This window comes from Humulus lupulus, chromosome 3 (assembly GCF_963169125.1).
Source record: "Humulus lupulus chromosome 3, drHumLupu1.1, whole genome shotgun sequence".
In the NCBI taxonomy this organism is placed as follows: domain Eukaryota; kingdom Viridiplantae; phylum Streptophyta; class Magnoliopsida; order Rosales; family Cannabaceae; genus Humulus; species Humulus lupulus.
In genome coordinates, this window is record NC_084795.1 from 3,845,422 (window position 1) to 3,871,955 (window position 26,534).

The window sequence follows — 26,534 nt, forward strand, 5'->3', positions numbered from 1 at the left end:
TTAATTACTTTAAAATTGTTAATTATAACTAATTCGAAAAAATGATTACTATTAATTAAAGTTATCGATATTGAAGTTTTGTCTTTATTGTTGAAGCATATTATACTATACATAATATGTGAGTATAATTCGATTATTATAATAATAAATTTTAATTGACCGAATTTAGATATTTTAAAATATATAAAATTGCAAAAAATGTTGATTTCTTTTATTCAAATACAATAACATTTAATATGGACATGTTGGAGTGTTGGACTATATCTTTTCAAGAAAAAGAAAAAATATATCATAAAAGACAATGATTTTTAGCAAACTTATTAGCTAGATTTGATTGATTTGAATAAAAGAAAAAAAAATTGGGTAATATCAATAGGAGGCACAATGATTTTGAAATATATACAATGGCTTTGCCCAACCCAATGTAATAACACTTTTAATAAATATTAGGAGACATTTATGGCTCTAACTAATTACTATGTCACTAATAAAGTTGTGGAGGATTCTATGCTAGTAGTGCCCTATTGATAGACCTACTTCGTACTTTCGATTCGTGAATAATTTTTTTCGTGATTTTTTTTATGACTGTGTATATTGTAATTATTTAGAGTATTCTGTAAATTTTTAGAAAATTATAAATAATTTACAGTGCCGAAAACTATATATGTTCAAATATGTTGTTTTTCACGCGCATAAAATAAATTAGTCACACGTGCAATAATTTATTTTTAAACTAGTTTTCGATTCTGTAAATTATTTATAATTTTCTAAAAATTTGCAGAATGCTCTAAATAACTACAATATACACGGTAATAAAAAATTATGCTGAAAACTGTTTACGAGTTGAGAATACAAAAGAACTCCACTAATAGAATTTTTTTTATGTCGCTGTACGTGGAATAAATTATTAATAATGTCTACGTGTCAAAGAGAGATATCAAAGGATGTAAATGAAAGTAAAAAGAATAATAATAACAATTTGTGTATATGTTAACGATAATTTATTGTGTGTAATGTTTTAGTATATTAAGATTAATTCGTATTTATTTTATAGGGCTAATAATAGAATTTTTAATATTTTAAGGACTTTTTGTTGTATTTTTTTTAAGCTATAATGTTTTATATAAGAAATAAAAGATCTAAATATATTACAGTCAATTCCAACTCAGTTGTGACAAAGAAGTTACACATTTATTTGTGTTTCATGGTTATAGCTTAATTCATTTTCTAAATATAGATCATATTGATATACAATATATATAAATATATAATATGATATCGTATTTAATGTAACATATATATATATATATTTATAACTCATGTACTATATATGTTGTGGTGGGTCCCACATATACACACATATAAGCATGAAAGAGAAAACTCCAGCTTAAAGATATATGTATGTATTCTATCAACGTAACTTTAATATACTCATATTATATCAATTATATATATATATATATATATAAGACTTCCAATCAAATAATTATGTTTGATTTTCTTCTATAAATTCTGAGCCATGCATTCCGTGAGATTTTTGGCTTTAATAATATGTTAATAACACGATAATTTGTGTTCAGAAATACACATTAGTTTATGATATTTTCCATATTATAATATATATATACATGGTATATATAGAACATGGATAGGGGACCCATTTATATAATTATTATATCTAAATGTTTACGATAAGATACCCTCCTATAGTTTTTTCTTTTTTTAAAAAAAATCATTATACATGTTACATTGTATTATAAAACATAATAATAATCCCCAAATCTATTAACAATTTTGTGTGAAATTTCACACAGCTGACCAGAAACACCCAGAAAAAGAGTGACGAATCTCATCACGAGAAAGATTAAAAATCATAACAATAGCACTATTTTGGAGGACCAATAATACCACCACCGCTACACCTTGGGAGACAAATATCTGCATGTATACATATTTATAAATTTTTGGCTTTGATCCAAATTTAACCTCTATCCTCATGGTACAAAGCACGAGATTCTCATCGCTAGGTCAACCGGACGCATATAATAATGACATGAATATATACATTATTAATATTATAGTATTACTATATACAATAATACATAATTAATATACCAATGACAAGACACATTATGAATTATTAAACTAATTAAATAATGGTGACCCAACCCTATGGCTCAAAAAAGCAAAAAAATGAAGGCCATAAGTAACTATGAGGCTATATGAGAGAGTTGAGATGTTTATTTATTTATTATTATAAATGCTTGGTGAGATGGGATAAAGTGATGCATATATGGTTATATTTTATAATATATATCATCAATCTCAAAAATACAATGTTAAATTTAACACAAATAAAAGTTAATAAAAGACATATTTCATAACACAATTTTTGTATAATAAGTAATGTCAAAAAAGTAAATAAAATAATAACATTTAATATTAATAATAAATAAGATATCAAAAATAATATATAATTAATGGCAAAAAAGTAAATAAAAAATGAATATTTATTGCTAATCTACATTTGAATCAACTTTTAGCATATGAACAACTTGTAACACACATTGAAGAAGTTTTTTTATTATATTTTTTTTATTTAAGTGTACTATCATAGATTTGCATCTCCATTAGCGATGCTCTTAAAAAATATGAAAGCAATGGTATTGTAAAATGTGCGCTAAATTTGACACTTGCTAAAAATTATATAAAATTTAACATAAAATACAACAAATATCAAATTTGGCACACAATAAATATCAACTTTTTTTTACTTACTTTTTGCTACTAATTAATACCATTTCTAAATTGAAAGCTTTATAACTTTTTATTTATTTATTCAAATATATATATTTTTTTGTATATTTTCAATAAAAATAAAATTACTATTAACTTTTTGAGTTAATTTATATCACTCGTGTAAAAATTGAGCCAAATATAACATTAGCTCAATTTTCGGTCAAAATTGACACAAAATCTATGTCATCCATTGGAGATGGTCGGAAATTACTAGGCAAAAATATTATTAGAGAGAGAGGAGAGATATTTTTCTTTATTTTTCTATGTCTACCATACATACAAATGCTAAATATATGTATAGTAGGTATGATTTTCATGAGTAGTGTGAGCTAATATTTGAGCCATATAAATAAAAATGAAATTTCCCTACTCTTAAAATTGAATGGTCATTACTAATTCTCTTGAATATACTGTATTGGGATATTAATATTATTAATTAATTAATTATTAGGTGAACATTTAATATCTATGTCTTTCTACACCTTGTTTCTTTTTTTCTAGATATTATTTCTATATATATATATATATATATATATATTAATCCTCTTGAAACTAAAGTAGAGTATAGTACTGTCAGTCTGATCATGATGAGATTTTTCTTATTTTTGTAGCCACAAGATTTTCCTCAAGTACGTACTAAGATTTTCTAATATAATTGTTATTTCATTTGTTGGTACATAGTTACCTAACTTATTCATATCAACACATATAATATATAATATATACTAGATATAGACAAAGTGTAATATTCATATTTACTTCATTTTATTTATAGAATTTATTAAACTTTTATCTTTGCTATATAAATTTTAAATTAATAAATAATATTATGTATAAAAGAATAACACAAACATATAAAATAAAAAATTAAATCAAAATATTATTTATGATTTTTTTAAAAATATATATAATATAATAACATTTTTAATTATATTTTTTTTAGTAAAAATTAAGATTATTATTAAATTTATATTAATATAAATATTACTAGTCTTGTATTAAATATAACTATTATAATAATATTTTATAATATTTGAATTCATATGATATAATTAATAAAAAATTAGGATTATATATTACTATTGTATAGCATTTAAATTTATATTAATATAATATTAAATATCTAGTCTTGTATTATATATTATTATAATAATGATATTTTATAACATTTTAATTTGAATTTGAATTTGAATTTATAGTATAATATTTAAATTTATATTATATAATTAATAAATATCTATTTTTAATTAATTTTAAAAGTATATTCCATTAAGTATTTAAAATATTCCGTTAAAGTTCACAAAACAAACAATTAAAAACAAAAAATTTCGTTATCTACCCACTTTTTATATAGAAAAGATATACAATATAGGTAGGGTTTTGAATGGTAGGCAATATTTGAAAAAATTATAATATTTTAATTTAGATTAATACGATTAATAAATATTTATTTTTAATTAGTTTAGAAGTATATTCCGTTAAATATTTGAAATATTCCATTAAAGTTAACAAAAGAAACCATTAAAACTAAAAATTTCGGTTACCACCCAACTTTTTATATAGAAGAGATATAACTAGGGTTTTGAATGGTAGGCAATGGCCTTGGGAAGAACAATCAAACAACACCACTTACTGATCTGGAAAAATAGTGGCTATAGCCTTCTTAGTCACATATTTGGTTTGGTTAGAAATTTATTTCGACAGAGTTTATATATATAAATATATGGACAATATACATATATATATATACAAATTAAATTCTGAGCAGTTATTTGTTCCTCCATATATAGATTGATATATAAAATTGTCTAAATATCTACAAATTTATTTTGTCTCAACCTCAGAAATTGACCTGTCATGAAAATTGTCGATCGATATATATAGATCAAAACAGTTTGGCTCAACCACTTAGTCTTTTTATTATATATGGTTTTCATCACCAAATAGGGTTTTTTTTTTTGGGAGCAAATTAAACAAGTAATAGGTCCCTGTTTTTTTTTTTTTTTTTAATGAACCACTTTATAAGTAAGGTAGGAATATAATGGTGAAGTTTCACCAATTCTACTTATAACAAACACCAACTCAAGTGGGTCTTTCATTATATATTTATATATAAATAAATATCCCATCATTTTAGGCTTTTGGAACATGGAGACATGAAAACCCTAATAGATAACAAATTAGGTGATAAGAATTACAATTGAAATTATTGCCACGTTGTTATTGCGATCCTCTCATTATTATTGTTGATGAGCCTATTAATTAGTGCTTTTTTGTTTTTTTTTTGTCCATGTGAGAAGAGTAACTAATTAAGCACTATAATAGTGTTTGGCATGATAAAAGGTAACCCTAATAGTCCATATATGTGTGTTTGGTTGAGTATTAGAATGAAAATATGTATGTGTGAGTCAAGATTATTATTATTATTATTATTATTGGAAACGACTATAACACATTTATTTTTTTTGCAACACTGATGCATCTTTTTTCTATTTTGGCATCTGGATAGATATAATCCCAAATTTTTTATATGACGGTGTACATTGTAGGTATTTAGAATATCCTACAAATTTTTAAGAAATTCTGAATAGTTTACGAAGCCGAAAACAAAGTTCAAACTGTCAAATTTTACACTCGTACACAAAAAAATGAACGTGTGTAACAGACAGTTTATACCCTGTTTCGGTACCATAATTTATTCAGAGTTTCTTAAAAATTTGTAGGATGTTCTAGATAGCTATAATGTACATCATCATATAAAAAAATTTGAGATTATAACTATTCAGGTGCCGAAATAGAAAAATGATGCACCGGTGTTGTAAAAAAAATGGATGCGTTGTAGTCGCTCACTATTATTATTATTATTATTGTATAGTTGGAATGGAATGGAAAAATAACTATATATTTTGACAAAATTATCATTAATTAACTTTAATCATTGCTCTATGCTTTATCATAATCTATTAAATTAAAATTAAGAGAATAATAATAATATTATAATGTTAATCAAGACTATAATAAATTTAGGGTACAATAGTATCTAGATCTTTTTAAAGCAAATTGTATTAGATATTCCATATCTAATACCCTATTTAATTTGTACTATATAATTAAAGGAAGTTAATTTAAGCCGCGGGATAGGATCCTCGTGAGGACCCGTCCCTAATGGGGTGGGGGGTGGGGGCGGGGGACATGACTTTCCTCCCGATCTTATCGTGTTTACATTGTAATTTTATTGTAATTTATTTTTTTAATATAAATATTATTAAAAATATATATTATAATCATTTATATAAAAATATATTTCCTAATGGTATACTTTATTATTTTTTAATAATTGTATATTAAAAAAATATTAATTATTTTAATTTATTTGATCAATTATAGAAAAAAAAATAAACATGTTTATTCAACAGGTACCCGATAAAACCCCGATCCTGCCTCGTTTACATCCATAATATAGTTAGACATTACTTTTAAATTATCATAATTTTGAAAATTATCACTTTAAATAAACAATTAACATTAATTATAATGGAAGGAATAATTATTGGTCCTACTTATCAATAAAAAGATTCACTAATATTTTTTTTCTTAAACTTGTCCATTTTTTTGTTTATAATAACAATATATGTCGGATATCATCGTTTGTACCTTTTTTTTTTTTAATTATTATTCTTTGATTTAGAATATAAATATATATATATATATATTCATAAAACTTGATAATAAATCTTAAACTCCATTTTAAAAGATAAACTTAGATGAATACCTTGGTGTAATATATATATATATATATACCATTGTCGTTTTCGTAGATTTTAGCATAAATACCCATCGAGTTTTTTGTTATTTGACAATAATTCAATCCTTAAGAGAGAAAAATTTGCAATCAAATCCTTAAGCTTTATAAACAGTATACAAAAAATTTAATCCCAAGAATTAACTAAAAGTATTTAGTTGCTATTGTTTTTTAAACTGATTACCAAAAAGAAAAAAAAAATCTTAAGAACTACATTGCTAAACAACTAATCTAAAAACCCAATAACAGTAGCACAATCAAATATTCTGATTTGGCATTATTGCAAAGAATGAAGGAAATAAGGAGGAGTGCAGGCCCAGGCCCAAGTCCAAGTCCAAGTCCACTTATTTTATTTTTTGAGAAAATTACATTTTATATGGATTTTTTAATAAAGTGTGCAAAATTATGACTTTTTTCAAAAAAAAAAAGAAGTTATTTTATGACTTCTTTTAAGAATTTTTATTTTTATGGGTTTAGTTTCCTATATTTTTGTATAAAAGTTGGTTTATGTCATAATTTTACTCTTAATCAAGTTTTTCATATTTAGTTAGTTAGTAATTATGTTTGTCATACTTTATTTTTTTCTTTAATAAATTTCTCCATACAAAATAGGAAAAGTATAATTATCATATTTTTGCACAGTAATGACATAAAAGGCATATTTATGAAAAATTCTCAAATTTAAAAAAAAAAATTATAAGTAAAGTTGGCCTTTTATATTTATCAATTTGCCTCAACTAAAATTTTATTTTATAATATATATTTGCTAATTATAAATCTACACTTTTTTTTCTCAAAAATATGCAAATGGCCAATGATTTTTCAACTTGTAACCACCTATTCTACTTTGTCAAATCACTACTAGTGTCTTTGTCTTCCAAACAAAGAGAAGATCCAAACCTCTCATCTTCTTCAACAAGTTTGGTCAACAACACTTCCAAGTCAACCCCAGCTGAACCAGGCTTGACAATGTCAATGCTCCCCAAACTCTTACAACCCAACTCCAATGATGATAAGCTCTTGTCGTTCTCTTCAAAACCACACCATTGTCCAGACACAAAGCCCTCGAGAGTGCGGTTTAGAATGGTCCGATCGATCTTGTCTAGCACTGGATTGTTGGCTTCGAATGGCGCCGCAAAGGCTGCTTCGCTTGACACCATTTGGTCAAAGTGTGAGATGGTGAGAAGTTGGGGTACCTCAAAAATGGGGTCCCAAAGTGTGTAGCTTAGGGGGTTGTTGAGTGTGGTGTTTTTGAAGTTGGGTGAGTTGCATAGCAGTGTTTGGAAGTAGGACTCTAGAGGGTAAATCACATTGCTTATGTACATTAGTAGTGTTCTTGGGAGGTTGTCCCATCCTTGGATGCAATATTCCATGAAATCTCTTGTTAGTATCACCCATGGAGAACCTGTTTGGTTACACAAAATGAGATTAGAGAATGAATGAATATGGTGCGACTTTTACAGCTATGCTAAAAGAAGAGTATTGATATATGCACCCAAAATATGCATCTATACATTCTAATCACGTTTACTAAAATTGGAATCCATTCTTTTAAAAAAACGTGTCACGCTAATCTGTGTAATGTTTGAGTGCATATTTTGGGTGCAGATATCATTACTCGCTCCTTTTACTAAATATTTACTACACATGTGCCCTATATATAATGAGATTAGACAATGAATGAATATGATGTGATTTTTACAAGTAAAAGAAAAGTACTGATATATGCACGCAAAATATATATCTATGCAGTCTAATCACGTTTACTAAAATTGGAACCCATTCTTTTAAAAAAACATGTCATGCTAATCTGTATAATGTCTGAGTGCATATTTTAGGTACAGATATCATTACTCGCTCCTTTTACTAAATATTTACTACAATGTGCCCTATATATACCAAGACCGTAAAATTATATATTTTTCATATTATAATCTTATAATGACTATTGTAATAAATAATTAATTAAATTTTTTATTTGGAAATTCATTTGAATTCCAAAACTAAAATCTAAAAAGAAGAAAATTTATATATTGATGAGTTATTAATACTTTCTATAAAAGGTTACTAAAAATGTAACATCACACTCACTTAACCATTAAAAATTCTTCCATATGTATACTATATTGAATGCAAATTTCTCTATAAGAGTCACTTTCATTTACTAATAATTAATTTTGAATTAGAACTTGTAAATCTTAGCAAGCAGAGAGGGCCTAAGAAATTGAAAGTCTCAAAAGAAATTTTTATTTTGGTATAAATAAAAAAAATGATATTTTTCAAAACTATACATAAATTATGCTATTTATAAAAAATGAGACTTGAGAGTGCCCTGCCTATAGTCAGGGCAGGGAACTTGTTCTTCTTCTTGATTGAGAATTGTTTTACCTCTTTTGACCAAGTTTTTTGTTAGGTAGAAGATAATGATCATGTAGTAAGAACAATTCAACCTTCTTGTCTAATCCACAGGAAGGTTGACCAGAATAATCTCAAAGTTACTAATGAACTTTGACTATCTTATACTAAAAATATTGGTTTTGCTTCTGTTTTCTCATACCTCACATCAGTTGAAAATCTTTTTTGGGATTTCAATAACTTCTCTAAGTTCTTCACACATGACATAACCATATACATGAACTAGAATTCAGAAAGAAAGAAAAAAAAAAACACTAACCTCCAAATACCTTGAATGCCTCAGGTGTCTCCCTAGTCTCTACAGAATACATAATTGGACTGCTTTTTCTATTGTACAAACTCGGATCTATAACGATTCGATTCGCAGTTCGTCTCCTGATCCAAACAAAATCCAGTGTCATATTCAGAAATGGTGAAAATGTTATGAATGCAGAAAAATAGGACAGACTAAAAGTTCATTCAATTCAAGTACAATTGTTCTGTATTGTTTATGATGTTTTGTAACTCAAAAGAAGAAAAAGAGTTGACAACTAGTAAGAAAACTAAAACTTTCTTCTGAAAGTAAATCACATGGTTGGAAATTGCTCACTCTTTCCAGCGAGTTTCGTTGTAGTGAACGAAATTGAGATTCCTTGGCAAGAAAGTGAGAGCATGGAGAAGATCTGCAAAATGATCCAATGCTTTTGTTATAAGCAATAAAAACTAAGTTATTGACACCCCACCAAGATGGTGTTAAGCAAGTTTTTTGACCTTTCAACCTTATATTGAAAGTTCTCTAACATGCTCATATTTGATAACAGTTCAATTCTATTATCTGGTTTTAACATAATAGGTTGAGACATGATTAAGTGTCCATAACATGGGGCCTATGAGAGGACTGAATTTGGTTCAAGTGTAGTATATGACAGTTGATTATTGGTACTTTGATAATTCAATTTAAGTATAATTAAGCTGGTCTTTAGTTAACTAGTTAAATTGAGCTCTAAACAGGACAGCTTATCAAGAACAATAAAGAAGATCCTTAAAGTTATTTAATGGCATCTAAATGGCCACCAAGGCTTGGTAAACAACTGTCATTTATCTGCATATTTTTGTGGTTTAGAATATAGAAGTTAGTTGGACTCACAAAGAACTTTTAAATGACTAAAATGGTAGAATTCATACCAAAAAAAAGAAGGGTAAATATGGTAATTTCAGAGTTTTGCTGGGCAGCATTGTCCTCATTTAGCATCTAAATAAGCTTTGAGCAGCACAATTTTGACACACTTGTTAGATTTTTATTTGGGCTTACATTATTTATTTTCATGTTTTATAAAATATGGGTTGATAAATAGTTCTTTACTAATCTAGCCCATTTAATTTTAGTGATCTCTTGTTTATGAGCTTAGTATCTATAGTAGTCTAATTGAGGCAGAAGCGTGGGCTTTCTAGTTAACTGAAGCATTTGATGAGGAGGCCCAGTCCAACTAGGTTAATATAAGCTAAGTCTACTCCCTAACTTTATATATATGAATAGTCTCATCGCTATTCTGTAGACTGATAATCTGCTTCAGAAATAGAGGACCTAAGGAGGAAGGCTTAGTTGGTTAGTATTGCACTAACAATTCACGTTTTCTCCATGGCTGAATCAGGTATGTTTACTATATTCTTTAATTGTTTATTGTGTTATAAGTTGTATGCAAAATTATTGATAAGATATTGAATGAATATCTAACAAAACTAACATTACACACACTTACGTGACAACAAGAGTGTGTGCACATCTCAATAATCATATGCAGAAAAGGTAAAATTCAAGGTGCTTGAATGAAACTAAAAAACATGTAAAAGCTTGAATTTGACACTGTTTCTGATCCAATGTTTGGGGACTAAAATGCCAATGCGAGTGAAATTTCGATTCAGACAGAACAACCAACTCTTATTCCTACTTCAAACTCACAAGGGAAAAGAAAGAAAGTTTTGTGTACCATCCTGAGTCATGAGTGGATAATCAGCAGCACTTAGTGTGATAAACCAGTCCCAATCTGCATTAATCTTGAGAAACAATGCTGCAGCGCGAAGTGCGGCCGCCAGAGCTGACGATCCAATCTCGTTGAGTGCATAGCTCTTCCCAATAACATCAACATTGGCAAAGGCTTGAAATACTTTTTCTGATTGAACAGAAAGTGCTAAACTCTCTCTTTCATTGTGTGAAGAACCAGAATCAAGCTCGAGAAGGTACCGATTTCTTGGATGATATATGGCCTTTAAAAGCCTCATAATTCTCTCACTGTCTCCATTAGTTCCATAAATCCAATAAGCAAGAACAGGAGGGTGCCCTTTCTCTTTTGATGGGATTCTGGTTATTGGAACTTGAAACTCATTGACTTTTCCAGAAAATCTGTTCTGGTTTGACCTCGAAATCGCTCCCAACAGGGCTAAACTAAATGCAAATGCCAGAATCCATAGACAATAACTTGAGATGAGTGAAAGAACATGAAGTTTTCTCATTGCTGAAAAGACTAGAAGAATTTTTTTTTAAGCCAATATCAAAGGGTGACAGAAATGAACAGAACAAAGTTGTTGGAGAAGAAGATATGAGTGGCTATTAAAGAAAAGCAAAGACAATGCATTTGGGAACCTCAAAAAGAGCTCAGAAGTCCTAATATTTCATCAACTATACATGAATGAATTGAAAATGGTACTAATGAAGAAGATGTTTTGATGTTTTAACCACCAAACTATTTATTACTTTCTTAAAAACTTGATGTTAAAGCAAACAAGAGAAGGAAGACGTTTCAAAGCTGATAAAGAAGCCGTTGAGAATAAGGAAACGAATTGTCCATGATGGTCGCCTGGCCTTTTTGAAAATGGGGCCTAGAGAAGAAAACAAATTTTAATTATTAGTTGAAAAAAAAAAGGCAATGGAAAAGGTTGGAAGGTGCTTACCTTCTCTAGCCAATCAATTTATATATATATATATATGTATACATAAAAATATATAGAGGAGAATTCTCGTGTAGGGCTTCACTTTAAACCCTACTGATGGGACTCTCAATGTTCTCAACTCGTGAATAGTTTTCAGCACGATTCTTTTTATGACCATATATATTGTACCTATTTAGAGCATTGACGCGATTTTTAAAATATTATGAATAGTTTACAGTACCAAAAACTAGATTCAAACATGTTGTTGCACGAGTAACTAATTTTTTTTATACGCGTCATGTTTGTACCTAGTTTTCGGTACTGTAAACTAATCGAAATTTTCTGAAAATTTGCAAGATGCTCTAAATACCTACAATGTACACGGCCATAAAAAAAATCGCGTCGAAAACTGTTGACGAGTCGAGAACACTGAGAGCCCCACCGGTAGGCTTAAAGTAAAGCCACTATATTAGAATTCCCCTATATATTTATATATTTATAATATAGTTTTTAGTGCATAGATTGCCGTTACTAATCAAGTTAAGCCCATAATCATCGTGATCAAGAGGATTATGTTATGGTTCATAATGTTATCCAAAACTTTATTTCATACCAAAAAATAGGGACTTTTTAAAGAACATGATGAGTGTTTTGTGTGATTGAAAACTTTGAGATGAGAAAGTTTTCTATTGGGATTGTAGGATTGTCACAATGATTATTATGTATCTTTAGATTCAAGTTTCATATTAATTTTAGACTTGTATTTAAAAAAAAATAGTGAGCTCCACTTTAATTATAAATGCAATTATTAGTATACCCTTCATTTATTTTTGTTTGTCTTTAAATAATACAATTTTTTATATATATAATTTACCACGATTTATAATTTTCACAAATGTGGACAAGTTATGTCTTTATTGTAGTTATGACAATCTTCATGTACGTTTCAAAAATATATAAATTGTTTAGTATAAAGAAAAGAGAGTTCACGATAAATTGAACTACCTCGTATGCAAAAAAAAAAAAAACAAATTCAACTTTGTTTCTAACACACTAAATTATCCAATATTTCTAAAATAAACGTACAAGAGAGTTCTCGTAACTACAACAAATACTAGGTAAAAAAAAGGATAAATAATATTTTGACCCTTCTAGAGTTTTGCCTTCGAATTTTTTTGTTCGGAAAAAATCCTCCTGAACTATGGAAAACTTAAAAAATGTGCCCCTTGTTGCATTTCGATCATTTTTTTTTCAAATAGTTTGTTGATATAACACTGATGTGGATCTAATGTAGCGCAATTCGAGAGTCCCAACATAAATTACATGCATAAATAATGGTCTAATAATAAATTGTAAGCGTATATATCTATATTATTAGAGTTATGTATGTATGTTTAGCACAAATAAACTCGATTTGGCTAGTTTCAATTAGTTAAATAAACCATTGTACTGTAATTATGCATGTCGCCTGTAATCGCATCAAAATTGATCAGAATGCAGCAGGATGGGCTAATTTTTTTAAATACATCAATATACTGCAACTATGTATGTGGCCTGTAATCGCATACGCAAACGACTCAAAAATTGATCAGAATGCAGCATAATGGGCATATTTTTTTAATAGTTTCTATAATTCGGGGGCATTTTTAGCATGCTAAAAAGTTTGGGGGCAAAAGTACAAAAATCATAGTTTTGGGGGGGAAATACTAGGGGCGAATAGAAAACAAGCAATATAATTGAAGGGCTAAAGTGAAATTTACTTATTAATTTGTTTCTAACAGTATCTGAAGAGTGAAGAAGAAGACCCTGCAAATCTAGGAAGAGGGCCAATCGCGAACCCAGAAAACCCATCACCGGAAGTCCGTCGCCGAGGGCAGTGAGATCCATCGCCAGCCTCCTCTTCCGTCGCAACCCTCAGCCGATTTGGAGGAGAAACTCACGCTAAAACAGGTTCAAAACAATAATTGTAAACAAAAACAAAAAATTGTATAAAATGATGTAATGTTCTTTCGTGGATCTTCTTGGTTAATGCTTGGAAGTAATGATTCTTTGAGAAAGGAAGATTTCGTTGCTTTTGTTCAAAATTGCAACAAGCAATATTATTTTTCATGTGGTCAATTCTGAATTGATTGATATTTTTGGGCTGAAAATTGAGCTTTGCTTTTGTAGGTTTTTGGAATATGGGAACTAGCAAAACGGAAGTAAATTTAAGAAGATTACTCGCTGCTGCGCCTAAACAGCAGAACCAAGGAAAGCTTGTTCATGTATACTTTTTCAACTCTCAACTTCTGTTGCTTTTGTTTTTGGTAATGGGTGTGTGATTAAATGGATTTAACTTTGGAATTAGCATCAATTTTTGCCCCTTTTTTCTATCGTTAGCCAATCTTTTTCTGTTTTTATGAAAATTGTCGTTCGATGTGATGTAATTGGTGCAACTTTTGCAGTATGTTGCCACTTTACGAGAACAATTAGAACAACTAGCTGAAGAAAGAACAGCAGAAGGCTTACCAAGGTTGGTCACCTCCTATTCTTGTAACTCTTTATTTATATACACACACAACACAATTAACCATTTGAAGTATAGAAATCCATATTGGAACTTAAAAATAAAATTGCATGTATTAATTTTTGCTGGTTTGAAATTGGAGAGAGCTTACTGATTTGATTATTGGGCTGCACAATGTTAACATGGGTTGAAATCATTGGAGCTTCTATTCAAGTAAAGCTTCCTGTTTTACAAGTTCTGTATTAGATCAATTTTTTTTTAGTAGGGACGGATTAATATTTTCCAATGTGTTTCCTGAATTTGATTATTCTAAACTGTTTGAGGAGATATTTACATTGCTGATACTTCAAGAGTTAAATGGGTGAAACAGTCTGGAACCAGTTCATTAGCTAGCACTTTCTTGCCTGTGATGTGATAGCCCATGGAATAAGCCTGTAATTTAGGGGCTTTTGAATTAGCTTTTTCTGGGAAGGATTATTTGATGATAGATGGAAGTTCCAAAATTTTATTTGATGCTAGAAAAAGTTAGAACTGCATGTAGAGATTGATTACCCACTCCCATCAATCTCTATCCCGCCCCTCTCCCCACATTTTTACTTCTTTTCCACCCTTATTCTCAATTGTTAGTTCAACCAACAGTGTACGAAATAAAATATTATTTATTTTTCCTTTGAGATTGATCGTCTAGGCTCAATTGTTCCTTTCATTTTCAATTCTAATGTTTTCGTCTTTGTTTTTAGAACTGATAACTTTATAGTTTTCAGCTAGTTTTATTTACTTGTTGTGATGTTTTTCTAGAGTTTCAAAAGCTGTGGTGAGCGACTATTCAGAAAAGATTGAAGCCATTGCTTCAAAATTAAGTTCCATGGTGGTATGTACACATGTCTATGTAATGCAAATAAGGTTTTATTTCTCTCTTATAGGCACTACTGTTATAATGTGTACTCCGTTATCTCATTTATTGGTTATTAAAATATGTTAGATATACAATTTTGTGAATTCAGATCTAATTAATTGATGAATATCCATTAAAAGTACGGGTTCACCCTAACCAAATGGGTCATCTTCTTCTTCCTTTTCTTCATAGAAAAAAGAATAAAAATTGCCAAACTGTATATTGATTCAAATTTGAATATGGCAGAACCATTTGGGTTAGGTTGAGTGGTCATCTTCATGGTTTGCTTTCATGAGGTCATAGATTTCTTTAGGATCAACATAGTTAAAGGTCTTACTTTCAATCTTTTTAAGGGATTTTTTTAAAATAAATTTCACTCCTTTGCTATTTGCTTTGTCTACGCATTCAATTTATTCTGCTACCTGATTTTTTTTTAAGTCAGATTAAATTTATACTTTACTCCCTTAAGAAGGATGAAATAATTATTGCTTGTTCGGCTATTCTATTTCCAGCCAGATTTGGAAGTTCCCCAAGAGTCCTTAGAAAGTACTTCCATTAAAGGAAGCTCCTTTGTAGTGGAAGAAGAAAGTCGTATATCTCCTTCTCCAGGACTGAGAAGGAGATCTGTGTAAGTTGATTTTTAGTTGTTGATACTGTAAATTTTGCTTCGGCTCCTATTGATGATCATTTTCATGCTGTTTCTTGTTTGTTTAATTAATTAAAATTTATCTATACATTAATTTATACAGGCCTGCCTCAAATTTCGAAGCTAAAGCTGAGGCCAATGATGTTAATTCTTCAACACCTGTCAAATTGGATGCCATGGCACAAGCACACATAGAAAAGCACAGGTACTTTTCTCTTCCACTTTTAGCCTTTATATTTGTACTCAATTGCTCGCATTTTTTTTTTTCTGTTTACACTTTTTCTTGACCATAAAGGGTCATGTAGTGAAATCAAGCAGATATGAGTCACAGTTGCATTCAGTTCCTAACACGGGTGTTCTCATAAAACCTTTTTAAATCCAAACTAATCTAATAAAATTATTATTATTATTTATTCTTCATTCTTCTTTTCCTATTCTGCATCAAAAAGTGGTTAGTTGAGTTCATTTTAATGGAAGTAGTACTAGTTTCATTGGTTCCAAAGAGAGTGAAATACTTTGTTAGAACAAAGTTAGGTTGTGCTGCTGCTGATCATTGGACCCATTGTTTTGGTTTTATTTCTGGCTTTTGAACATACTATTCTTTGGTAGTTTGTCCTTCTAGAGCTGAATGGTTGAAAAAGGGGAAGAATGTAAACTGGATTGCAGAAGGATCGAAAATTTAGTGGTATGAATAGTTTTTTGGTCATATAAACAGTTTACATAAACTTGGAGTGGAAGAGATCACCTGGTGATTGTTAATCTGCATGTCTGTCTAGCATGCTATTAATTGTGTTATGGCTACGCTCAAGTTTTGACGTTGTTTCTTTTGTATGGAAAAAAACTCAATGAGTTCCTGACATGTAGTATAAAAGATGTCTCAATGCCAATAAATGTTTTGGTTACACCTATTTATGTAAGAAATCCCAATTACTGATCTTCTTTCTCCTATAATAGGAAGCTTCAAGAGGACTTAACAGATGAAATGGTTGGGTTAGCTAGACAACTAAAAGAGAGTAGCCTTTTGGTGAGCCAGTCAGTGCAAAACAGTGAAAAGGTGAGATACCATAGTTCATTTTATTTTATAGTTCATAAATTAAATGCTGTATTATAGTTTGGTTTTTTAAATTTTGGGTTAAGGCTGGCCTGAACTCGAGTTTTAGAGGTCGAGAAAAGGGAAAATATTGATGGGAAAACCTTACTTTAATATCACTAAGCACAGCAAAAAGATAAAAGAGGAAAAATAAATGTTGAGACTCTTTTGGGAGTTTCAAGTCCGCAAATAAATTTATTAGATACCATTAAAAGTGATCTGGCTAGACTTACATAGTTGCCTAATGCCTATTCCAGCCAACCAGTCCCCACCACCTAGAATCCACCTTACTTGGCAAATCACAAAGATACCCAAATCCTATTAGTACAGGATGTTTTTTTTCTCTTATTGTAACACATCAAGCTTGCATATAGGCTCACATAGCCTGACCAACCCAACTCATCTCATTCTCTTTAATATTCAACTAGAGAGGAAATGCATGGCTTTGAGTAAGTTGCACAGATCGGTCGCTCCAGAACTCGAATTTTTTTTAGAATGAGGACTTGTACAAGTTCATGCCTTTGCTCTGAAATCATTCTAAGGCATAATGGTTTCTCTTATTTCATCTTTTTCTTGTGTTATTGTACTTCAAGCAATGAGTTGCTGATATTTTCGAATTTTTCATTTGTGTGTGTAGATACTTGATTCTACAGAAGAGGCCATTGAACGTAGCTTGGCAAGCACTGGTCACGCAACTTCCCGCGCCTCGGAAATATACTCAAAGAGCTCTGCAACATCATGCCTCACCTGGCTTTTGATGTTTGTAATGATGTGTATCTTCATTATGGTGGTGCTCTTGATTCGTGTCACTTGAGCTTAGGAAGATCCTTTCTCCATTTCCTCAAGTCCTTTATTTCTAATTATATTTATATTCCAAAGTATAGTCTTCTTTTTTCCTTTTTCAAATGTTCATATAGAAAATGTGATTAGGATTACATGCATTTTATTATAGCTTCATTATTCAAACGAAAGGAAAACAACTTTTTTCGGTGCCTAGGATTTCATGATTTGGTGTATAATATTTGATCTAACTCCATTGTTTTATTTTTTTATAGATATGATTTGTTGTTGTTGTTGTTGTTTCAATATGGGAAATTAAAAAAGAATCATATCAACATCAATCATCGTGGTTTAACACATTATGTACTGTTAATTCTTAGAATCTACTTCTCTCTTCAGACTCAGTTTTATCACAACTCCAAATTCATTTTCTACCTTTGAAATGTCAAAGTAGGCAAATAAATCTTCATTTAAGGAGTCAAATTTTAAAGTTTAGCACCTAATTACAGGTCAGTTTAAATTTAAGTACAGTGGAAGCATCATAGTATATAATCTAAAAGAAGGGGGGGTGCACGGTCAAAATATTGTTATCAAGTAGGGGTATCAACTTATAAAGTGTTGTCCTTAAAAAATGAAGAGAAAAGAAAAGAAAACGTTATGAAGTGTTGGAAAATATAAACGCATAAATTTGTCACTTTTGGAAAATTTTAAGGTAGTGGCATGAGTTTTGCTCTGGTGTTGTTGTTTTTTGGTACGTGGAGAATTTATAATCAATTCTTTTATATAACGGTGTATATAGTATGTATCCTACTAGTTTTTGAAAACTTCTTAATAATTTACTGTATCGGAATTAGGGCTCACAAAGTCAGTTGCATGAGTGACTGTTTTTTATATTTGTGTAAAACAAACATTTTGAACCTTAATTTAGATGCGGTAAATTATTCGAATTTTTTTCGAAAACTAGTCAGATATCTATTATTACTACAATGTATTGTACATTGTCATATAAAATAATTTATGTTATAAATTCTCTATATGCAGAAAAATAGCAACGACCTTACCGGTAGAGGCAAAACCCATGCCCCACACTAGCATTGTCCTATAATTTTTTTTATATACAAATCTCTGTTAGGAACTCCCAAATTACACATATTTATGCACAATTAATTACAACCATACAATTAAAAATGAATTTAAAAGTATTAGTAATTAATATTAATTATACATTAGTATAATTCATGTGTTTATCTAGTATTATAGTAAAAAAAAATGGTTTGCAATTATGATTAGGGATGCACATAGGGTGAGAAATTTGTAGGGAGTGCTTCCTTCGTTCCCATCTTTATTAACAATTTTAATTCTCATCCCTGCTTCCTCCCTATGGAGGGCGAGGCGGAGAATCCCTATTGGGAGAGGAATCCCTATGAGGTCCCAATTAATTTAAAAATAAATTATAAAAGAAAAATTGTGAATTACATAAAAATTAAAAATATTAGAAAATATTTATAATTTAAAATACTAAATATTATCTCAGATAAAATTTAAAATATTTGAAAAATTATTAATATACTACAATAACATATAAATAAAAATATAAAATATTTAAAAAATAAATAAATTTCTCTTAATAGGGTTTGCAATGGGGTCCGTCAAGTAGGTGAGTGTCATTCCCACTCCCACCCGGTTTAACATCCAAAGATGAAAAATTATCCTTATTCCCATCCAGTTCCCCATTTAGACAGAGTGTTCCCACCTATTAGGGACGGGGCCCCGCAAGGCCTTGTTCCCACGAATAAAATGTGTATCCCTACTTATGATTAAGTTGGTCATTTGTATAAAATAAAATTTATTAGTATTCTAAATATTGTTATTTTGACAAATTCTTCCAAATAAAGACTTATATTTAAAGGAATAGTATAGAAAATAATTTAGACATATGAAATAAAATAAATAGATAAATATTTCTTATCAAATAATTATGAATAATTGTGATTATAAGAGGTTTTATTTGAAATAAATGTAATCATTATTGGTTGAAAAAAATTGTAATAATATGTTAATGCATATATGTTATTCTATTTTTTTCACAAGTTTTAAACAAATTGATTACACAATTAGAGAAGAAGTTTATGATTTTGGAAAGTGAAGGATATGGCAATTATAAAATCTTATCTTTTTTTTTTTTGGGATAAATCTTATCATTCGATTAAGGAATGGAAAAAAAAAATTTCTTCATTTTTCTTAGAAAAGGAAAAATTTAATATAAAAAAAAATCAAATTAGGGTAATAAAATAAAGGAGGGAGAATCTCACAAAACCCACACACGAAAAACCTCTTCTTTTTTTGTGTATTTATTAAAAGGTCCCCAAAAACCAGAAGGCCAAACCAAAAAGATCTCTTTACTCTTTCTTTCTCTGTCTTCCATGGAAGCCCTGGCAAACTCTGTGTTTATTCCCAACTTTCCAGAACATCACCCACTTCTTAATACTCAATCTTCTTGCGTTAGAGCCTCCAATCAGCGATTTGGGTCCTTGAAAATCAGTGAAAACTCTGCTTTTCTTAGACTTCGTCTTCATGCCGTCCCCAGTGAGGCTTCTGGGTCCGGTGAAGCTGAAGATGAGAAGCCATTGAATAATGGGTTTGGCTTGGTTTCTGAAGACGCCGTCTCTCTGTCTCACGTAAATTTTATTTTCGTTTTTCTGGTTTTTTTTTTATTTAGTTTATGATTTGATTCATAAAGCTTTTGTGTGTTTGGAGTGTTTTTCTTTTATATTGAATCTAAGAAAATTGAGAAATGAAAGGATTTTGGGTGTTAGTTTTGCAAAAAGTTTGCACTTTAACATGCTATTACTTATATCATTGAGAATTTGAATATTATGAATGTGAGGTAATATTGAACATTTTTAGGCTTCAAATTGGACTTGAAAAAGTGTGAAATTTATGGCTTTTCTCTTGGTACATTTTGTATGATTACAAATTTTGAGGTACTGACCAACTCACTCTTAAGAGTCAGTCAAGTGCAAACTTTTGCAATAAAGTGAAAGCATGTCTCCATAGATTCTTAAGTAGCTTGGCTTGTTTGAATTTCATTGATACCCTTCTGTTTGGGAAGAATTGTAACAAACCTAACTGACACCCTGCAATATGAGATTAAAGCAGTCAGAGACTTTGTAATAATTTTCTTGTTGAGTATGTTTTTAGGTTGGAAATTGCAAAAATATGAAATTTTGCTGAAGTACCATGAGTAATGGCAATGATAGCAATTTTTTTTGCACTACATTTCCCTTTATATGTCTGTTAGATCAAGTTCTATCTTTGAAATGGTGCAAGATATTGGGTCCTGTTACAGTCTAACTTATTTGAATTTTGTTCTGTTTTTGATAGCAATTGTTTGTTTGTTTGTTGCAATTATATTAGTTCATGTCATATATATGTTTCTTACTCTATTGGGGCTCATAATGAAAAATTTAGTAATATGGACACATCATTCTTATGTAGTAGAGAGGTTTACTCTAAATGTTATTTACATTTGTATATGCTTCCAGAGAAGGCTTGGTCATATCTATGAGTTATTTACATGTTTGTGTATGTACCCGTGTACCGGTGTCTTTATCGTCCATGACACTATATCCCTAGCATGGGTTCATTAAATGTAATGAACTACTCTTTTCTTTCCGGGAAATAGACAATGTCTAGGAGTATCAAATGGCTACTTCAGAGTTTTAATGGCCTATCTTGTCTTCTGAAGGGTGATTCGAGTCAATGTGAAAGCAGTGAGAATCATTTAAATGTGGAACCAACCATGGATTTGCCTCTTTCATCCCATTGTGGAAGTAGTGCTGGAGGAGGAGGAACCAGAGCTGGGCTTTTTAGAACACCTATTTCGGGTGGTGTGCAAAGCGCTACTTCAGCTCATGGCTTACCTCGCCCAGCCTTAGCCGTTCGTAATCTTATGGAGCAGGTAAACGATATTGTTTCTTTAACTATTCCTTCTTAGTTGCAGTTTTCCACAATGTACTTTGTTGCTTTTCTTCATCCATTTGTCTACGTTCTTAATTGAATCTGTGGCATCTTCTCCCAAATTTAAGGCCAGGTTTGCTCATCTATGCACCGTAATGTCTCGCATGCACCATCGACGTGAAGGATATCCTTTTGGTTCACTGGTAGATTTTGCACCTGATTCTTCTGGACGTAAGTCATCGGGATCCTTTATTTTAGTTAAACTGATTTAGTCTTTTCAGATTCTAAGATGCATAAGGAGTTCACTACTTGGTTAACTACTACTTTGTTAACAGTTTATAAGATGTTTTCGATACACTCGTCCCTGGGAATGTCAAAACAATTTGTTTGTTTGTTTAGGAGGTTGAATATATTAATACGTGTCTTGTTTTATGGCCTTCGTGGCATTGGCAAAGATAGTTGGACACTATCCTTTCAATTGGGCTAAAAATTTCTTTTCACATGTGTCATAAGTTGTATCTTAGACCATACATTAATTTTACATTTTTGGATTGTTTTTGCTTATCATTTCATTTTATGATACTTCTCAGATCCTATATTTTCATTTTCTCCATTGGCCATCCACACACGGAATTTGCTAGCAGACCCAAGGTGCACCCTAGTTGTGCAGGTAGTAATTGACTTTTTCGTGTCTATGGATTTAGACATGTTTTTATATCTCTATGGATTTTATTGACAATTATGAATTCTCAGATTCCTGGATGGAGTGGATTGTCAAATGCAAGGGTAACGATTTTTGGTGATGTCTACCCACTTCCAGAACTCCAACAGGTTGCTTTCAATTTCATAATCTGACAATGATGACATTTATTCTTATTTTATAGATCATTTGCCCCTATTAAGGATTCGGAATATAAGTTCGTTTTTAAAATATTCACAGTGAAAGCAAAAATGAATCTCTTTGACCTATGCCCCTTTTTTGAGAAATTATATATTTTGTGAATGTAGCAGATAACAAATAGAGAAGACACATTTTCTCTTGAAAAAAATGCTTATCAGAGAAAATAAAGTAAAGAAATAGCAATGCTCTGTGTACAACTCGTACTCGAGAGTAAATTCGTGTTTACTAAACATGCTCATAAGTTGAATATATTTGCTCATTGTGCTTTTTTTCTTTTTCGATTCTTATTAGATACAAGAAAGTTGTAAAAATATTGTTTGTAGCAGTATACTCATTGTATCTTGCTGTATTTCAGGAGTGGGCTCATAAGCAATACATTGCTAAGCATCAGCACGGGCCATCTCAACAATGGGGAAATTTTTACTACTTTAGGATGCAAAATATAAGGTTTGTTGTTAATTTCTCTTGACCTTGTCTTCTCCCATTAGGTGCATGCAGTGAACTTTGATTAGTCGGAAAATCATGAACGCGAATACTTTGTTCGGACTTCTTTTTCCAAGAGACATTAGTTGTGGAGACAAACTTTGTTTTTATTTGTTGTGCTGATTGTGCTGTGATATTATAGTTAACATGTTGTTCAGACACTGATTTCATCTCCATTAGGTCTTTGCTTTTTCCAAAGTGGAATATTTTACATCCTTAATGCGGTTTAAAGTTCAAAATCAATGTTGCCACCATTGCATGGCCTTATAGGTCCTAATAGGTTTCATGACTTGAGCTGTACTAGGGATTTTTCTCACCAAAATTTGGACAGTGTTGTAGGATTTGCATTTTCTTCTATAAATTTCTACAATAATTTTTTGCTGGCAGTGACATATATTTCATTGGTGGGTTTGGTACTGTTGCTTGGGTTGATGTCAAGGAATATGAAGCCATTCAACCTGATAAGATTGCAGTTGATGGTGGGGAGCAGAATCTAAAGGTAAATAGTCTATTCTTATTGTTTTCAGTTACATACAAGTGTGTGTATTTATACATATCTCTTCTATATAATAAGTGTATGGATAACGAAAATTCTTAGTTTTATCGGTTTTTTATTATTAATTTTAACAAAATATTTTTATATTTAACCGTAAAATATTCTTATATTTAATTGTAGTTTGTAAGTTCTTAAACTTAAATAAAATAAATAATTAAAAAAATTAAAATTGGATATTTTTTTTTTTTTAGATATTTTATAATGATAATTATTTAAAAATAATAAATAATTAAATAAATTAAAATATGATATTTTTAGATATTTTACCATAATAATTATTTAAAAATAATAAAATCATATATTTTATAACTTAAATAAAATTTGATTAAACTTAAACTCACTTATTATAATAATATCATATTAAATATATAATATAATTGACTGTGAATTAGCAACAAATTAATTTTTTTTTAAAACTAACAAGAAACTTAAATTTAAAATCTACATATAATATATAATCTCTTGTTGTCACTTACAAACTCAAAAACTAAACAAAAATAAATAAATAAATTATTTAATTAAAATAAGATATTTATTTCAAAATTTACGACATTAATATAAATTTAATAAAAATAATTAATAAATTCTATAAATAAAACTAAGCAAACTTGCAATGCACGTTGCTTGTATCTAATATAAATATGAATTTGCATTCTTGTCCACAATTATTGTTGTTCTCTTCTATGAATTTCTTGTCTCTTCTTGTGTATTTTAGGAACTCAACGCAATCTTTTCGAAGCCTTTAAAAGAACTGTTGTCTGCTGAAACTGAAGTGGATGATGCTGCACTCATATCTATAGACAGCAAGGGAACCGATGTTCGGGTTCGTCAAGGGGCGCAGGTATTTCGTTTTTGTTTAAACCAATAACTTTGCAATTATTTTGATCCTTCTATACTTGTAAGTTGATTGATTTTATTTTTACAATCATATGCAGTTCAACATACAGAGAGTTTCATTTGATGAAGGGCATTCTGTTGAGACACTAGAAGAAGCCAAGGCTGCCCTTTGGAAGCTAATAAAGAAAGGTCTAGTAGTATATAATTTGCAGAAGTAAAAGTCAAGAAGAGTGGTTTCAACATAATCCTTTCTTTTAATAAGATTCAAGGCTTGCAACAAGTCCCATCTTTTTCAATCCAAGTAGTAGAGTATAAGTATTTTACATCTTTTTTTTTTTTTTGGTTTCCCTTGCAATGTAACTTGTTTTACCATTCTAGTCCTGAAACAAAAAGAAAAGCTATGGTAGATTATCTAAGTTTGAGTTTTTTTTTCCATTAGGTCAAGCTTGGTGTGCTTGTAACAAATTTTGTGGGAAAATATGGAAAATTATATGTGAGAAGCATCAATAATCTTTGTTTGATAAAATTTTTTATAGGCAGCTCATGAAAACACCTAGTTTTGGATAGATGGCAAAAATGACAGCATTTTATCATCTCTTTTATTAAAACATACATGTTCTTGTTTGCTGTTGAATGTTTATATGTGGATTGTGATATTTCTTGATTGGTTTAAAAATTGAAAAACTTTAGCAAAAGTTGTAAATAAAAAAAAAAATACGGATAACAATTTGTAACAGTTTTCTATTTAGTTAGTAAATAATGTCTATAAAATTGTAACATATAGTTACAAATATGTTAATTTAGTTAAAAAAAATTGTTTTGTTACAACTTTGTAAATTTTGTTTAAAAATAAAAACAGTCTGTATTTACGATTAGTATATTTTTATAAACTTCCCATTAATTTTAAAAGAGAAATTATAGTAAATGATCTAAAAAAATAGTATGAAGAAGTTAATGCCTTCATTTTTAAAATTGTAGAGAAATGATAATTTTATATTGTTCATTACTTAAGTTATTATTTTGCACCAAACCCCAAGTGAATATTAGGGTTTACCTAATGTTAAAGAAGATAAGGGTAAATGTTGAATTTCACTATTCTAATTTGTTGTATTGGTGTGTTTGTTGATTTTTTTTTTTAAATTAGTACATTTATCTAAATAATGGTTGTTTTGGGGGCTATTTTGCTTGTTGCTCCATTTTAAAATCCATATTTTCTCAAACCCAAGTACAACTTAATCTTAAAGACCCATATCAATTCACAAATATCTCAAACCCAAATCATTTTAATGTTTGAATGAATAGAAACAAAGGGAAGATGTTCACTTATCATCGCTTTGACTTTAAACTGCCACTAACTCGAGAAACGATTAGCCAACAGCATTGCCACCGGCCTCAACAATGGCAGCACTAACACAAATTTGATTTTAACTAAAAAAAAGTTTGATCTAAAAGCTTAATTGTCTTTTAACTTTTGAAAGCATTTTTATTTTATAAATGAGCAGTGGTATTCATCTTCCTTTGATTTATTTATTTTGTGAATTGATGAAATAGTTCCTGAATTATGTTTTTAAGTAATTAGATTCTTGAGTTTAAATCTAATTATTAATTATGACTTTATAAATTCATGATAAATATAAATAATAAAATTCTAAAATATAATGATAAATTGCAATTTTTTTTACTTTTAAGAAATTGATTATTTAAAAAATAATTTTGCTAATTTCGATCAACTGAAAAAAAAAAAAAAAAAAAAGTACTGAAAATTCCTAATAAAAACACAACAAATCAAAACTTGTCAAGTAAGATAATAGATTCTAATAACATATTTAATTGATGAAAAATAATCTTTGACCCTAATAAAAAAAAAGCAAATTTTTACTAGATAATTTGGAGTGAAACCAATTGAACGAAATAAAAAAACAAACAAACAAAGAGGCAGTATATCACAACTGAAACA

At 29.4% G+C, this 26,534-nt stretch overlaps 3 protein-coding genes across 3 annotated transcripts; 2 read left to right on the forward strand and 1 right to left on the reverse strand.

Moving 5' to 3' along the window:
* Positions 1-7,291: 7,291 nt before the first annotated feature.
* Positions 7,292-11,720, reverse strand: LOC133821807 (beta-glucuronosyltransferase GlcAT14C-like). The gene is made up of 4 exons (XM_062253954.1): positions 10,984-11,720; positions 9,606-9,678; positions 9,276-9,391; positions 7,292-8,006 (listed from the first exon to the last, which is right to left on the reverse strand). Exons 1-4 carry the CDS (start codon positions 11,504-11,506, stop codon positions 7,444-7,446), a joined length of 1,275 nt encoding a protein of 424 aa, XP_062109938.1. The 5' UTR covers positions 11,507-11,720; the 3' UTR covers positions 7,292-7,443.
* A 1,984-nt stretch (positions 11,721-13,704) lies between these two features.
* LOC133821808 (uncharacterized) lies at positions 13,705-18,133 on the forward strand. The gene is made up of 8 exons (XM_062253955.1): positions 13,705-13,873; positions 14,093-14,187; positions 14,368-14,435; positions 15,228-15,300; positions 15,837-15,952; positions 16,074-16,175; positions 16,925-17,024; positions 17,698-18,133. Exons 2-8 carry the CDS (start codon positions 14,104-14,106, stop codon positions 17,872-17,874), a joined length of 720 nt encoding a protein of 239 aa, XP_062109939.1. The 5' UTR covers positions 13,705-13,873; positions 14,093-14,103; the 3' UTR covers positions 17,875-18,133.
* Positions 18,134-20,208: 2,075 nt separating this feature from the next.
* LOC133821809 (uncharacterized) lies at positions 20,209-25,103 on the forward strand. Its single transcript, XM_062253956.1, has 9 exons — positions 20,209-20,518; positions 21,589-21,801; positions 21,929-22,031; positions 22,391-22,470; positions 22,554-22,631; positions 23,057-23,148; positions 23,572-23,683; positions 24,456-24,581; positions 24,676-25,103. The coding sequence occupies exons 1-9, from the start codon at positions 20,264-20,266 to the stop codon at positions 24,793-24,795; spliced, it is 1,179 nt and encodes a 392-aa protein (XP_062109940.1). The 5' UTR covers positions 20,209-20,263; the 3' UTR covers positions 24,796-25,103.
* Positions 25,104-26,534: the final 1,431 nt, after the last annotated feature.

Coding starts and splice junctions, on each gene's coding strand:
- LOC133821807 (XM_062253954.1), bottom strand. CDS start 11,506: ATGAGAAAACTTCATGTTCTTTCACTCATCTCAAGTTATTGTCTATGG. Junction 9,679..10,983: donor TCCACTCATGACTCAGGATG/GTACACAAAACT, acceptor ATCATTTTGCAG/ATCTTCTCCATGCTCTCACT. Junction 9,392..9,605: donor AACGAAACTCGCTGGAAAGA/GTGAGCAATTTC, acceptor TGTTTGGATCAG/GAGACGAACTGCGAATCGAA.
- LOC133821808 (XM_062253955.1), top strand. CDS start 14,104: ATGGGAACTAGCAAAACGGAAGTAAATTTAAGAAGATTACTCGCTGCT. Junction 14,188..14,367: donor ACCAAGGAAAGCTTGTTCAT/GTATACTTTTTC, acceptor CAACTTTTGCAG/TATGTTGCCACTTTACGAGA. Junction 15,953..16,073: donor GGACTGAGAAGGAGATCTGT/GTAAGTTGATTT, acceptor TAATTTATACAG/GCCTGCCTCAAATTTCGAAG.
- LOC133821809 (XM_062253956.1), top strand. CDS start 20,264: ATGGAAGCCCTGGCAAACTCTGTGTTTATTCCCAACTTTCCAGAACAT. Junction 20,519..21,588: donor ACGCCGTCTCTCTGTCTCAC/GTAAATTTTATT, acceptor TGTCTTCTGAAG/GGTGATTCGAGTCAATGTGA. Junction 22,632..23,056: donor CACTTCCAGAACTCCAACAG/GTTGCTTTCAAT, acceptor GCTGTATTTCAG/GAGTGGGCTCATAAGCAATA.